Raw genomic sequence first — 16,322 nt, 5'->3', positions numbered from 1 at the left:
CTATCAAAACTATATACATGTACATGTACATAAATTAACAATTGTTCAAAATACCCCCATAAAATGAATAATCATACGCGATTTTTAAAATAAACAAATACATGTACATGTAAGAATCATCCTCCTGTTTTGTCAAGATATTCAAACATACATTGTAAATGGCCTTGTTCAGGGCTTAAGACACGGAATAAAAAATAAAAAGAAGCCATTGCAAGCATATGTGGCAAATATACAATCAGAACAAGCATGCAACAAAAAAATACATTTATGAGCAAAGCATTGTAACATGAAATACAAACATAAATAATACAAAAATGACAATGATCACAAACCAAAATGAAGCACATGAGCAGAAATCATTAAACAATATTGTTACCTTGATTGTGACAGGGGGGAAGAGGGGGGGGGGGGGTTAAATATATTTGTGCCTAGTGTAATGTAGTGAATGAATACACTGAGGGGTTACTGGACATGTAAATGAAAAATAAAATACAGAGGGAGGAGCATTCATGCAATCTACCAAATATTACAAACTCTATGTACAGGCGAGGTCAATTGGTACCTGCCATGAATTCAATCTGTGAGTGGTGTCTTATACTGGAAGTCATGCAACATTGAGTGAAAAATGTGGAGCTGCCCTCAGGAGTCAGGAGTCTATTTATGACAGACAAGAACATCACAACATAGTAGTAGAAGAAGCAGAAGGAACGTGGCAGCAGAAATAATAGTATAGTGTAGATATAATACCGGTAGTCAGTTTCTTATTCACGTTGATGATGCAAGAAATTACAAAACTGCTAGAGTATTTATTTTCGCATTGACTTATTAGAGTAAAACGAAGTGACATACAGTACATGCATTTATGATGCCACTTCTTCACCAACTCCTTTTTGCTACTGTACATTCATACAAAACAAATGGAATGCCTCTGGCAGTCTCACTTGCATTACGTGATTCGATATAGCAGCAGTGCTGATTCTGAAATCAGCTATTAAATAATTATTCACAAAACAAAACACTCATATGATAATAAAATACAATGTCCATTGACCCAACATGACAACAATCATTCATACTTGATTACCCTTATGTCTATGTTTCATGATCTACCTGTGTAGATCCATTTCTAAGTTATGCTGCCAATTCAACAAATAACCCAAAGTTTCCCAACACGGCCAAAGTTCATTGACCCTAAATGACCTTTGATATTGGTCATGTGACCAGAAAAAAGCACAAGATTTTTAGGGATACATGGTTACTCTTATGCCCCTGGTTTCATAAACTACATGTAGATCTTAAGTTATGACAACAATTCCACAAATACTCCCAGCATTATCAAAGTTTGTTGACCCTAAATGACCTTTGACCTTGGCATGTGACCTGAAACTCACACAGGATGTTCAGGGATACTTAATTGCTCCTATGTCTTAGTTTCATGAAATAGATCCATAAAATGTCAAAGTTATGACAATGCCACAAATACCCCCATATGGTCAAATTTTGTTGACTCCTTTGACTTTGGTCCTGTGACTTGAAACTCAGGCAGGATGTTCAGTCAAATACCTCATTACCCTTATGTCCGAGTTTCATGAACTAGGTTCATATACTTTCTAAGTTATGATGACATTTCAAAAACTTAACCTTGGTTAAGATTCAATGTTTAAGGACAAGTCCACCCCAACAAAAAATTGATTTGAATAAAAAGAGAACAATTAAACAAGTATAACACTGAAAATTTCATCAAAATCGGATGTAAAATAAGAAAGTTATGACATTTTAAAGTTTCGCTAAATTTCACAAAACAGTTCCTGGTCGGTATGCAAATGAGGAGACTAATGATGTCATCCACTCACTATTTCTTTTGTACATATTATCATATGAGATATGAATTATTCTTATTTTCTCCTCATTGTCAAGTGAAACAACAATTAATTCCTCCCTGAACATGTGCAATTAGTATTGTTTAATATTATATGGTTCAGACGAGTTGGTCATTATTGTCATAAAAAAATGAAATATTGTAATAATTCAAACAATATGAAACAAGAAATAGTGAGTAAGCGACATCATCAGCTGTCTCATTTGCATATCACTGAGTTGTGCATATCACCGTTTTGTGAAAAATATTGAAACTTTAAATTGTCATAACTTTCCTATTTTACATCAGATTTTGATAAAATTTTGAGCATTATGCTCGTTTGATTTTTCTCTATTTATTCAAATCATCATTTTTCTGGGATGGACTTGATCATTAACGACGCCGCCGCCACCATCGAAAAAGCGGCGCCTGTAGTCTCACTCTGCTATGCAGGTGAGACAAAAATGAATAATACATACCCTGGAACAGTATAAACCGTCTTCTCAACCTTTGCTTTGCTCATGATTGTTGTCTTCAGGGCAGGTCATACACAAAATAAGATGGAGTTCACCTGAGGTCACAAGAATTCTTCATTCTGATCTCATTCATGTGATTCACAGCCAAAGGTTTGTAAGCAAATTCTGAAACAGAATGAGAAAGCAAAAAATACACTGTACTTCAAAATGTGAGTAAAATATATGTTGTAAAGATTTCATCATTTAATTACTAATTTGCTACTGCACAAGAAATAGGTGTGTGTGCATTCCAAATGAATCTATCATGGAGGCTGGAGCTGCTCCACATAAGTTAAAGTTTACAAAGTATAGGTTTATAGGGAATCTGAGTGTGGAAATAATAATCATTATTGCAGCTTCCAATAATTTTCTGAACACAGAACAAAATTTGTGTATCTCTTGATTTTGGCGCTTCATTCTAAACTCAGCCTCATTTATGCCTCAGAGTGATTCAGAAATAGTGATGTCTGTGTGCATACAAGTACAGTGTACATGAAATAATGTAATTGGTAGTCACTGCCATGATGAGTACATGTACATGTAGATCTACATACACATGAGTTACTTCTTAACCCTAAAAGGCCCGGGCGGAATTCGCCCTCTACATTTTTCCTGATGAATCCGCCGCACGAAATTTTTTAGGACTGCGCCGCTTGCTAACTTTTTAATTTCAAATCTCACACAACTTTTGAGACCAAATTTGCGATGCCTGATATGCGGTTATGTAGGTGCATGTCAGACCCAAAACTGCTCAAAAATGTGAATTAATGTACAAATACCATGAAAATTATGTATTTAGCCAAAATCCATATATATTTATCATTATTTCTACTTTTACCGATTTATCTTGAAATTAATTCTGTCTTTTAGGATCAGAATTAAGTCTGCAACAATTTCCATCAAAAACACATTAAAAAAACAAAAAAGTCAAAAAACAAAGAAATACATTAGAAATTAAAAAAAAAAATACAAGAGAACAAATTTGCGATACCAATTTTTTTACAAGTACATTTGATCGGGATCCCACAAAGAGTCTGTGAATAAAAAAATTAGCAGTTTTGGGGCCGTATAATAGTTGATTAGAGCAAATTAGCATAATTAATTCATTGAATAAAAAAGTTATTAAAATAAAATTAAACCACAATGCTGCCCGAGGTCTCAGTCTACACAGTACACACCAAATCACTCTACAAACAATCCAGGGATTTCAAATTTAATGAGGAAGGCTGCATTTTGATTCAAGGCTGTTATGGTGTTTCATGTACATTATTTAATATCTAAAATCATTATTTTACCATTTTGGCTCAGATTTCTTGATGAATATCTGTCTATGTATTTGTAATGCAGGTGTTAAGTTTGTGGTCATTGTCAGTAATCTATTATTAGATTCAGGCAAACATGCAAGAGTCAAGCGTGTGGCAATCCCGGGGGGGCCACTTACATTGACGAGTGGATACCATGCGCGACCAAAAAAACACGTAAAAAGGATGTCCTTTTCACGATAGGGCACGTTACGTACGTAACGTGAAAAGGGTGTCAAAAACACAAAAATAATGAAAAAAGGGTATCCATTTCGCTAGTAAAATTACGTGTTTAGGGTCGAATTTGCGGGAATGATAAAACAAAATTAAAATGTTTTATAAAGGATGTCCTTTTTGCCCCAACACTACGTGTTTAGAGTCCTATTTGCGCGAGGTGTAGAAGGTGGGGTCGTACTAAACCAAATAAGGTAAAGCCGACAACCAAAGGACCCGTAACAATAAAACATTCCTTTACTTGTTTAGGGGTTCATTTCAGGAAATATTTGCCAAGAGTATCGTTTTGTTTCCAATACTTGTTAAGGGTAGGGTTTCACACGTCAATACTTGTTAAGGGGTGCATTTTCAGAATATGGAAATTACGTGCTTTTCGAGACCCCATGGTCGCGCATGGTATCCACTCGTGAATGGAAGTGGCCCCCCCGGGTGGCAATTCAGTGGATTGCATTACCGAACACTATTTCAAGGCTCGACATTAGCGGTGGCCCAGGGCCACCAAAAATTCATCTCGGGCAACCATTATTGAAAAAATGTTAAGTTTTGGTGGCCCGAATCGGGCAACCAATAATTTTCAAAGTAGCGCAATTTTTCTCCCAATTTTGCATGCATTTATCAACTTTCAACAGTTCAAATTGCAATCAAATTCGTCATGCCCCTTTTTTGTTAATCTACACACAAATACACACACACAAAGATTGCATAGTCATGACAGTATGTAGGCCTACTGCTAGCATACAGTAACTATTATTCAGCCGGCCGTGCCGGCTGTCTGGCTGAGCTTTGCATGCATGAAACCACTGCAGCTAGCTGTGCGCTAGCAGAATATTCAGACTCAGGGAGCTGCGATACGAAATGTTACTGCTAAGAAATCTTCCCCAGAACTTTGAAAATCTACGTCAAAGTCACATTTTACACCAATGAAATGCCCTTCTACAGTCCATACTGAAACCTGATTATTTGAAAGCATTAAAAGGAGGAATTATGACCTCTCTTTTGACTCAAAAAGACAGATTTCGAAATGCATTAATACACATAAAACACATAGGTGAGTACATCACAGTCCCACATGTGCATTTGTATCTATGTTGATATTTGGTTTATTTCGAAGCTCTCTTCTAGCCAAAAATAAATAGACAGCTTCTTTCTTTCTTGTTTATAAATGACTTCTTAAACCACTCGTAAGGAAGTAAATACTTCGAAAAGGCATTTCATTGATATGAAATGTGATTTTTTTTTCCCATCATTTTGTAAAATATAAGGAAGGAATTTTCTCACTGTTTTTTCCAGATAACTTTTGCCGTTTTCTTATTTTTTTCTTTCATTTTTTTACAGTGATTAAACCATTTATACCCCTTCCCACTGAATATGCCTGATTAAAAAACATGTTTCTACTGAATAATAATAATTTTCCCCATTTTTTAAATAATTTTGTCTTATTCATTTTTCTTACATTTTCTTTTGTTTTTTCTCCATTCTTTTTCCTGTTATTTGTTTTTTCTTTTGTTTTATTTTCATTTTTACAATTTTCATTTTCTTTTTTCAATATACGTTTCTAAAAATTATTTTTGTTTATTTCCCCCTTTTACACATTGTTCTAATTCTGCAGCATATTTTTCTGTGATTTTCTCCTGCTATAATATGCTGGAAAAGAGAAAATAAGCTGGATTTGGGGCCTGCATAATTTAGGTTTTATGATAAAAAAGGAAGAAAGAAAAAATCATTGTTTTGTAAATCTATCTGAGTTAGCTATGCACTATATATTTACTTTACCATTATGAGTGTGTATCTATATGGAGATTAAAAGTCCACACAACCTGGGAACAATACAATTCTTTTATTCTCTTTCAATCATTTAATATTTACTACAATGATAGAACAATTCATATATTACCACGAAATAAGCAAAGTAAAATAACAGCAAGCACGCTTTACATAAAGAATAGTGGTACTCGGTAGTGACTGCAGAATATTTCAGTTTGTTTTATTCATTTTTAATGTTTTTCTTTATATTTTTCGGGCCACCAAACTTTACTAATGGGCCACCAAAAAAAATTATTTGAAGGTTTTGGAGGCCCGAACGGGCCACCACCAAAAAAAGTTAATGTGGAGCCTTGACTATTTCATAAATTACATCCTATCAAACAAAAAGTTTTCTTAGAATTCAATTAACTTCCACCATGAATACACAAAACTATGAAAAAAAAATCTCTGTAAATTTTTTTTCAGAGATCAGTTTCTTTTTATGATGTCAGCTTCTAATCATACATGTACCCCTTTTAGCATGTGAAATAGTTGGGTCACTTGAAAATGGTATCATATTATTGAATGCATGGTAGGACCTACATGTACCCCTTATCAATCACCAAATTTTTTAAGCATCTTATCTGCGAGAATACTTATCCGGTTTACCTAGTTTTCGTCTCATTTTATGCACAGAATTGAGCAGCTGTATCAGAATCCCATATAGAGTGACGGCTCAGATTCTATGCATGTAGATACATGTATCTGTGACCACTTGCTCACTGCAACCATCCTGCCTATGGGGAATTTACAGGTAGGACTATGGGGAATCTACAGGTAGGACTATGGTATGCCAATGCTGTATAGAGCACACACTTAAAAAAATCATTAAAATATCACATTTGTGACCAAAATTACTAATTTCCATACAGTTGCAATTTATTTTCATTAGTAAATTGGGAATAATTTTTGGATTCACCAGAGCACTCAAAAATCTTACTTTTGGGCATACTTTTGTGTATGTCCTCTATTGATGGAAAGTAATATGGCAAGAAAATTTTCATTTTTCAATCTCTATTTTTAATAAGAAAACACAATTCAAAGAATCAAATTTACTTAAGAGACATGTTACATGTATATGATGAATAGCTGTAATGGAAACGGACAGTGTAAAAAAATTAGCATTTGCCCCAAAGAAAAAGAGAAAATAAGCCAAACATTGCCAACCTTATTTTGCCACACATGAACATGAAACAGAGAACAAGGTTTATCATAAGGGGTGCTCATTTGCACCTCTGTTTTAGGACTGACCACCCGCCATAGACACTGGCAAAATATTTTTACTCTTCCAACTTCCAACTCAGTTCTACAAGTGTACATGTATATCATTATGCTTTTGGTTGTCTCGCTACTTCCATCGCGAGCTCGAGCTCCAGCACATGATTCAACAACTGATATTTGTTTGAAAGCCGTATCCTATCTGATTTGTATGAACAGCTATTTCGCAGTGGAGTTTGGTTCGGATTAAACAGCTGGAAGCCATCTGTTTCAAGTTTGTTTTTTTTCTCCTCGTACACAGATGGCTCGCTATCGTGCAGTCACCATTAGGGGGTTAACAATGCAAAATCCCCCGACGGGGCTCATTGATTTTTGTCTTTATTTCATAAAAATACATAAAAAGAATTTTACCAAAATAAATTATTATTCCGTTTTGGCCTGAAATGCACTAAACGGGGAAAAATAAACTTATGGCATGTTTCCCCAAGTCTGCGCCGTCCCCCTTGTCTGCGCACACGCCTATCTGCGCGATTCTAGTAAAAGATACGCAACGAGCACAAACTTTACACATGCTATACACAGACAGGTATTCATAAAAAAATCTGACTCATAATGGTGGAAAAATAATGAATTTAGGGAAATTCATGTGATGGTCTCAAAATGCAGCCTTTCTCATCAAAATCCCTGAATCGTGTGTAAAGTGAATGAGTGCGCAGACATAGGGTACCATTTTTTTTCTCAATCTGAAAATGACTGCCTGAGGTTTTTACAAGGAAATCCTTTATTTTCTTTCATTTTTAATGAGAAATTTGGAACACTTGATCTAAATAATACAAGGAATATTATTAACTGAAAAATTTTGTGAAATAAGAAATTCATGTTAAATCTAACTCAAATTGTTAGGTGCACAGACTTGGGACCCACCATCATAAAAGGGGAAAAACAGTGGCTTACTTCAGCTGTTGCGCAACTTCACTTCCCTGATTTATCCGAACTTAATACATAGCCCATCGAGTCCCTGGCCCTGTACAGATCGAGCTAGAACTTTGGTCTCTGTAATTGGTGAGTGGAGCCAATAGAGTTCAGCGGAACAACCAACATAACAGAGAGCGAAGCTTTTTTTCTAGGTTCGGATCAATACAATTTTTTTTAATCCCTATTTTCTCTCACAAAACCTATTATAACGATCCTATGGACACTGCGCCTAGCCGCCTACTCTCCCTCAGGCCTCCGTAGCATTTGTAATAATAGTGATATGCAATAATCTTAAATGCATGCAAGGTAGTTGATATGTGATGGTCTACAAATTTTTAAAAATCATTGACATTGACCATGTTGACATTCATTGCATTGTCACTGACTGAATCATCGGCTATACATGTAGCCTGGGGCCCGTTTCTCAACACATGGACAAGTTAGTCATATCTTTATCCACCAACCACGGAGTTAGTTCCAATCTTACTAAACCTGTTTCTCGAAAGGCTTCCTAACTAGAATACCTTGATATCGATACTATCGGTAAAAAGAGCAGACGAGACGTAGCCTTAGTCACAAAATAGCATAATTTTCAAAAATATAAATTATGACAAAAATTGCAAATATTGTGATGAATTGGGAAATACATCTTTTCAAAATAATAGCACGGGTAAATTATGCATCATACATATTTAGGCCATGAAGACTGGAGCAATCAATTGCTGAGAAAATGAAATTATGAATAATTCATTTCATGACTAAAAAATCACATATGGACGTTGAGATGGGTACCCCCGGGATATTCAATTTTAATAGTTTACGAAAGTAAACCATAACGGTTTTCTTTGTAAAATTATGATAATTATACGGTATTTTATGATTCCAAACATCATCAAAATATAGTTTAACATAAACTTTTTAAATATTTGATACCGAAACATACGATTTGACGAATTCTATCCATAAATTAGAGATATAATTTATCCAAATGGTAATAGGGGTCTGAAAACGACGAATACGAGCGCAGTTATGGATGGCCTGACGTGGTAGAATCTTTATCGATTAAATTATTTTACTATTTCAAAATGGATGGTTTTGTGGTGTTTTACCAACAGTTTTTATAGTTTCTTTGCATTACAATTATTATTGAATGCATTATCCCACTTGTTTTGTGATGTAATTTCAACCTCTATGATTGATTACGTAAGATTAAAATTTTCGAATTTCTAGGCACTTTTGCACGTCATAGTCTACCCATGTGATGCCACTACGTCACTAAGAAAGAAGTTGTGACAGGTTCGGAGTTGTCATAAATATTTAGTGAGGTTGTTGGCAAAGAGGGCTTCGTGAAACGGTTAGCGGACAAGTAGCTGACTATCTCCAATTTAGTCAAGAAGCTAGACTTATGACGGTGTTGAGAAACGGGCCCCTGGAGTGGAGGTGTCTGGGGAGTAAATTCATCTACCTACGTAGGGTTACTCCCCTAACGCCTGGCTTTGCTTTATATGCCTCTCTGTAGGCCAGGATTACCCGTGTTGAACCTAGACCTAAATCACCAATATTATTTTTTGTTTTTCGCCCAAAGTTATGTACATAAGTTTTATGTTTACCCCCATTTTTTAGCATTTTTGTTACGGTAATTTTCATTGAATAAATAGTACGGTAGTAAAATTGAAAAAGTTAAGAGCAAGAGCATTCTATACTGTAGAGCTGCCAACTTGGATTAAAAAAATACTTGCATCTGCCGATAGATATCAGGAATCGCAAAATATTTGTTTTAATCAATAAATATCATATAAATTACTTTATATTTATCAACCGAAACAAATATTTTACGAATCGTGATATTAATCGGCAAATGCAAGTATTTTTAAAATCTAAGTTGCAGCTCTGCACGCGCGTGTATGACTAGGAATCGATAACAAAAGAAATAAAGAGAGGCATATTATAAAGCAAAGCCAGGCGTTAGGGGAGTAACTCTACGTAGGTAGATGAATTTACTCCCCAGACGCCTCCAGTCCAGGCTATATTCGGTACAATACATTATGTACAACTTGCATTTAGATCTACAAGTTCAGTTTTGACCTTTTATTTAATTTAAGTAAAGCCTTGGGCTTAAAGGACAAGTCCACCCTAACAAAAACTTGATTTGAATAAAAAGAGAAAAATTCAGCGAGCATAACACTGAAACTTTCATAGAAATCGGATGTAAAATAAGAAAGTTGTGGCATTTGAAAGTTTCGCTTATTTTCAACAAAATAGTTGAACAAGCCAGTTACATCCAAATGAGAGAGTTGATGACGTCACTCACTCACTATTTCTTTTGTATTTTATTATATGAAATATTTTTATTTTCTCGTCATTGTCATGTGAAATGAAGTTTCATTCCTCCCTGAACACGTGGAATTCCATTATTTTAACATTTTGTGCTTCAGGCAAGGAGGTCCTAATCATCAAATTAGTAAAAATTGAAATATTGTATAATTCAAACAATAAAAAACAAAAGAAATAGTGAGTGACATCGTCAACTCTCTCAACTGGCTCGTTCATATAACTTTTTTGTTGAAAATAAGCGAAACTTTGAAATGTCATAACTTTCTTATTTTACATCCGATTTTGATGAAATTTTCAGCATTGTGCTTGTCTGATTTTTCTCTATTGATTCAAATCAACATTTTTCTGAGGTGGACTTGACCTTTAAAGGAGAATGAAACCATTGGAACAAGATAGCTTGTGTGAAAACAGAAAAATCAAAGAAACAGATCAACAAAAGTTTGAGAAAAATCGGACAAATAATGTGAAAGTTATGAGCATTTGAATATGGCGATCACTATTGCTAAGGAGATAGCAAATTGGCAATGCGACAAAGATGTGTGATGTCACTTGTGAACAACTCTCCCCATTACTTTAGTATATATTTCACTTGAATTGCCTCTTTTATCACATCTATCATGTGTTCTTTCCTACATGAGGGCATGTAATACATATTTTTTAAGAATACATCATGGATAAAGACTTTGTATCATCATAAGAAAATGCAAAAAGAAAGGGAAAGTTGTTCATCAGTGACATCACAGTCATCCTTGTCGCATTGCCAATGGGAGGATCTCCATAGCATTAGTGATTGCAATATTCAAATGCTCATAACTTTCTCATTATTTGTCCAATTTTTCTCAAACTTTCTTTATTCTTATTCTTAGTTTAGTTTGATTTTTCTGTTTCTACAGTACACATGCCTATTTCATTGTTCCAAAGCCAAGGTTTCATTAGACAGCTGGCAGCCGTCTGTTTCGAGGAGTTTTATAACATTTTTTTTTTTAATTTCTCCTCATACACAGAGTGACAGACGGCTCGCTATCGTGCACCCACCATTAGGGGACTTGCAATGCAAAATCCCCCCGTCGGGGCTCTTCAATTTTTGTCTTTAATGAATAAAAAATTTGAAAATTCATGCGACCAAAATGCAAATTAATATCCCCTCTTGGCATTGATAGCCAAAAAACGGAGAAAAATCAAGTTAAAAGGGACAAAAACAGTGACTTATCTAAGCTGTCGCGCAAATTCACTTCCCCGTTTTATCCGATCTTAAGTACATAAACATATGGCCATTGAGTCCCTGTACAGATCGCGCTAGAACTTCGGTCTCTGTATTTGGTGAGTGAAGCCAACGGAGTTCAGCTGAACAACCAACATAACAGAGACCGAAGCTTTTGGTCCAAGGTGTCATTAATCATTCCCCTTGAAGTAGTTGTTGTTTTGAGAAATTAAAGGCTTAAAAAGAGTTTATCATCATTTCACCTAAGTTTAAGGTGTGGTTTTATTCAATCACAGATTAAAATAACACTTTCTCGAAAGTTTATTTCCCCGACCCTGGCCCTTCACCGGGTCGGGTTCCCGCTCTCGAGCTCCCCCGTCTTCCCCGGCGGAGCGTCGGACCGCCTGCCCTTGGCTTGGCTCGGATAAGAACATTTGACATTTTCATACTTTCAATACACATTTCATCGTTCAAGAATGAATAACTATACCTACCACATATATAGGTGAATTTTCCGAAATAAAAAATCTCGTTTCTCCATTCAAATCAGGAGATTAACCTAAAAAATACAAGGCGCCTTCGTCTTTTCAATTCAGCCAGTCCAGCGAACAGTATTCGGGCTGTGTCGGTTATCGGTTAACAACAATTGAAATCCGAAATACTAGAAGGCGAACCGCTTTATCTGGCAGATCAAGGGGGGGGGGGGGGGTTCGGGTCGGCCTACATTGTACGGCGGAATAGAGAAAGAGAAAATAAGAAATTGAAAGCGATAAAATGTTAAAGTAGAAGACGAAAAATAGGATGGGAAAGATAAGAAGAAAAACAAATAATGAAGAAAATATATATAATTTAGGTCGTGGAATTCAAAGGGGGAAGGGAATAATCGGCAATAGCAAAACTTTCAGCATTTACAGCACTTTCGAATTGTATCCCGTTCATGCAGATTACAAGGCGTTCTAAATTATGTATCATCGCCAAGTCAAACTACATTTTAAAAATACATATTTCAGCTCACGCTTCGCGCGGCAACTATGCTGTTTTAGTTATACGCATCATACATGTCATACACGTAACTAGTATATCAAATAGTTCCGAAGTTGAAATATTCCTATAAGGGCAGAATCTGAACACTTCAACTCATTTCCAGCAAACAATCCCTAAAAACACATTTTAGGAAGCACGCTTGATCAAGAGTTCAACTGAATGGTGCTTTTTATGTCCGATTTCAGCCGCTCATTTATCATTTCAAATCAGCTTGTAAATTACTGAAGTCTATTCACAGATGTGCATTTCAATATACACGTATTTGTTTGTTATAGTAGTATCCAGTTCGTGAAAAAGGCAGGCCCTATATGCAATATTCCCCCTCTTCAGTTAAAGTGAGTTGATAACTGTTGATTATTTTGGTTTCCATGACATTTTGCTACGGCGACAATTGCTCCACTGTAAATTCTACACACTAACTGTGCAACCAACTTCAGCCCTGGATTTAACACTATACCCTATCCTAAAACTAACCCCAAACTTAACATAAAACCATATTGCAACCCTACTAACCCTAACCGGGCCCTAACCCTGTATATTTAAAACGAAATAAAGCCCGGAGCAATCGTCGCCGGACTAACTGTCGTGTCACGGATTCAGCCTCTACATTATACATGTACGCCTTTGATTGATAACAAAATATAGAGACAACAATAATATTTACTTTTGGAGAAATTTTCAAAATGAAGGGAAAATTTTCGATTAAGTTGTAGGTAGTGGGTATTCGCTGTCACAGCATCGTATTAAAAAAAAATCGCACTGAACCCGGCCAGGGGCCCTAGGTGGTTCCCTGCATGCCTGCAATGCTACTTTCGATTTTGCGTTCTTCTTCGCCCTTGCTACCAACATTTCTTTTGCCCTCCACTTGTCCCCCCCCCCCCTATAAAACTCTGCTGCCGCCATTGAGAGACATACAAGGAACCTATTAACAAAATCATAGCTGGTAAAACCATGGACCTATAGGTCCATGGGAAAACTAAGGAAAAATAATTCTTGAATAAAATTCCGAACACAAGAGCGAGAGATGTATCAAAGCTAAAAAAGAGCTTATTACAGGCTTATGTCGAAAGGGTGGGTGCTGTCGCGTTAGGGTGCGTCAACGCGAAGATTCGTCCAAAGCCCCCCCCCCCCCGGTTTGGCCGAAAGGGTGCGTTGGGAGCGCCACGTTGCGTCGCGTTCACTGGAACGCGCCCTTTCGTCCAAAGCCCCCCCCCCCCCGCGGTTTGGACGAAAGGGTGTGTTTAATAATAATGAATAAATAAATACAAATATTTATAAGAAAGCTGAATATAAGGTATTTTGTCAAACATTGCCAATTTGCACGTAAAATAGTGGATTTTCAATCATTTAAAGCATTGACAATTTGAGGAAAAGAAAGAAAAGTTCAACTAAGAATAATAATGATAATAATAATAATAATGATAATAATAATAATGATAATAATAATAATAATGATAATAATAATAATAATGATAATAATAATAATAATGATAATAAAATTAGATACCCACCCTTGCAATAAGCCACTTGGCGCCAATTTTTCACTCCAAATTCATTTCCATAAATTCACTCTTTGGGGTGAAAATTATTATTATTATCATTATTAAAAGTATTATTATTATTATTGTTATTATTTTTATTATTATAAGTATTATTATTATTATTATTATACAAACAACACGCACATATTATTATACACACAACACGCACACATACACAACAGATACATCTCACAAAATATACTGAGGCAGGGTCTCAAGTGTAAAATATATATAGTAAGGTAGGGTCTGAAGAGTTAAACCATAATAGCTCTATGGTTAAACGTTGTGAATGCTGACCCGACATCAATTTTGGCCTTGCCCTTCCAGGACACATCTGCCGTAAGTTTTATAATTTGGGGGACACCAAATATCTCCAGGTATACGAATGTTTTCCTTTGTAATAAATACACACCTGCAAAGTATAAAATTGAAGGTAAGTTACTTTTTTTTATTTGAAAGAACCTTGAAATCAGTCATATTTTTACATGTATCAATATTACACCATAAAACATTTCCACCGAAAAATCCTCATGCAGCATGCCGTCATTGTTTTTTTTTTTACCTTAAAAAGAATGTTTGTGCCATATGATGATTTATGTTCCTATGCAAATTTCACATATCACTCGTCTTTTTTGTTTGTTCAGCTTTCTTATAAATATTTGTATTTATTTATTCATTATTATTAAACACACCCTTTCGTCCAAACCGGGGGGGGGGGGGAAATGTTTCTCGTGAAGGGTGATAAATTTAGTTCATTTTAGAAAAAAAAAGGACCACCCACCCCCTCTCTCTTCTGATCAATGCGGGGCCAGACTCTGGTTCGGGGTTCTTGTCTTTCAAAGAGAGCTTATTAGTCTTAGTTTTCACCGGCCAGCCCTCTTGGGAGTTAGCATTGTTATGGTCCTAATTTTTCTTCTCTTGTCTTATTACGTGGAAACTTACAGTCGCCCCTTCCGGCACCACCCATGCAAGAGTCGGCTAACAAATTACACAAGAACACAATAAAAGTGACAGTCTATTGACTATTGATTATTATCAAACTCCATCTTCTTTTTGAAATTTGTATCACTATATAACTACAATTAATCATGTTAATTCAGAGGAAATAAACAAAATGAACCTAAAACACATTATAAACATTATATGTAAGGAGTGAATTTTAGCACAATTTCTTGAGATATATTGATCTAAGAATGGATCGCAACGTATAAACTCAGCGTTACATAAAACTGAATGGAAACACCTGTCAGCCCTATCTTCGACACGACTATAATTTGAATGGAACTACTTTTATAAAATACTGATCACAAATGACACAGTTGCTGCAAAAGTTGAGTTTGCAATTTTCTCTCCAATACGTCGCCGACTCGTCCCTTTCTGAAAATTAACATCTCACAGAAATGCACAGTGACTGTTTTATTGTCATTACATTTCTAGAGTTATAGGCATCGGATAAAAGTTCATAAACTTGTCTGAAACTCTTTCAAGAAACATGCAGGTTCACGTCGAAGACTGAAATTTTCAGTTATAACGGGGGGGGGGGGGGCTACAAACCACTGAATCCAAAAGAAGTGACTCCAACTTTGGTCACTGATATGATATAGTGAACAAAATAAAATTTATAGTCATAATAAATTCACAAGTTATTATATTTACGTTAAAAAAACACACAAATTCGAAAATGTCAATAAACGCAGATTGTGGATGATTTAAATACACTAATATTGTGGGTGATCCATGCACTTGAATCAGTATGTACACGAAAACTATAAATGGCAACATAGTTTGCCTGAAAATAATTTTATGGACGCTTTTTTAGCATCAGTCCACTTATTCTCTGCGAGATTGTGGTCTATTATAGGCCCCTAAAATAATCCACCGCAGAGCAGAACGCGATTGAAATCACATGCATGAAATTCAACCGCGTAGCCAGGATTTCATTTTGGAGGGGGCGGTAAATGCACGCGAAGCGTGCCAACACTTACAGAGCGCGCGAAGCGCGCTCCCTAGGGGGTGGGTGCAGGGAGGGGGAGTTTCCCCCTCCCGCGCGAAGCGCGAAGCTTTCAGTGTTTCATAAATTAAAATGAAAAGGAGCCGTTTCTCTTGTCTCTAGTACTTCCAATTCGGTTGACTATATTGCGATTTTGAACCTTGTTTTCAAAAGTGATTGTGAACGCACAAAAGAGGTATACAATGGAGGAAATTAAAATGATAATAACTCCGCGGGAAGCGCGGAAGCTAAAGTGTTTTATCATTTTTTCTTGCCATAAAAAGGGTCCCGAGAAAAGGGTATTCTCA

General features: G+C 35.8%; 1 protein-coding gene across 1 annotated transcript in view; it reads right to left on the bottom strand.

Annotated features, from left to right (window-relative positions):
• LOC121415824 (cytosolic carboxypeptidase 1-like) overlaps window positions 1-12,076 on the bottom strand; it is a 38,890-nt gene extending 26,814 nt beyond the window's left edge. The window contains 2 exon segments of the mRNA XM_041609167.1: window positions 2,338-2,499; window positions 11,934-12,076. Coding sequence (XP_041465101.1) covers window positions 2,338-2,381 — 44 coding nt within the window. The 5' untranslated portion in view covers window positions 2,382-2,499; window positions 11,934-12,076.
• Between the last annotated feature and the right edge of the window lie 4,246 nt (window positions 12,077-16,322).

Source organism: Lytechinus variegatus, chromosome 5 (assembly GCF_018143015.1).
Source record: "Lytechinus variegatus isolate NC3 chromosome 5, Lvar_3.0, whole genome shotgun sequence".
In the NCBI taxonomy this organism is placed as follows: domain Eukaryota; kingdom Metazoa; phylum Echinodermata; class Echinoidea; order Temnopleuroida; family Toxopneustidae; genus Lytechinus; species Lytechinus variegatus.
The sequence above is the reverse complement of the archived record's forward strand: the minus strand, read 5'-3'. Positions and strand labels throughout refer to the sequence as shown.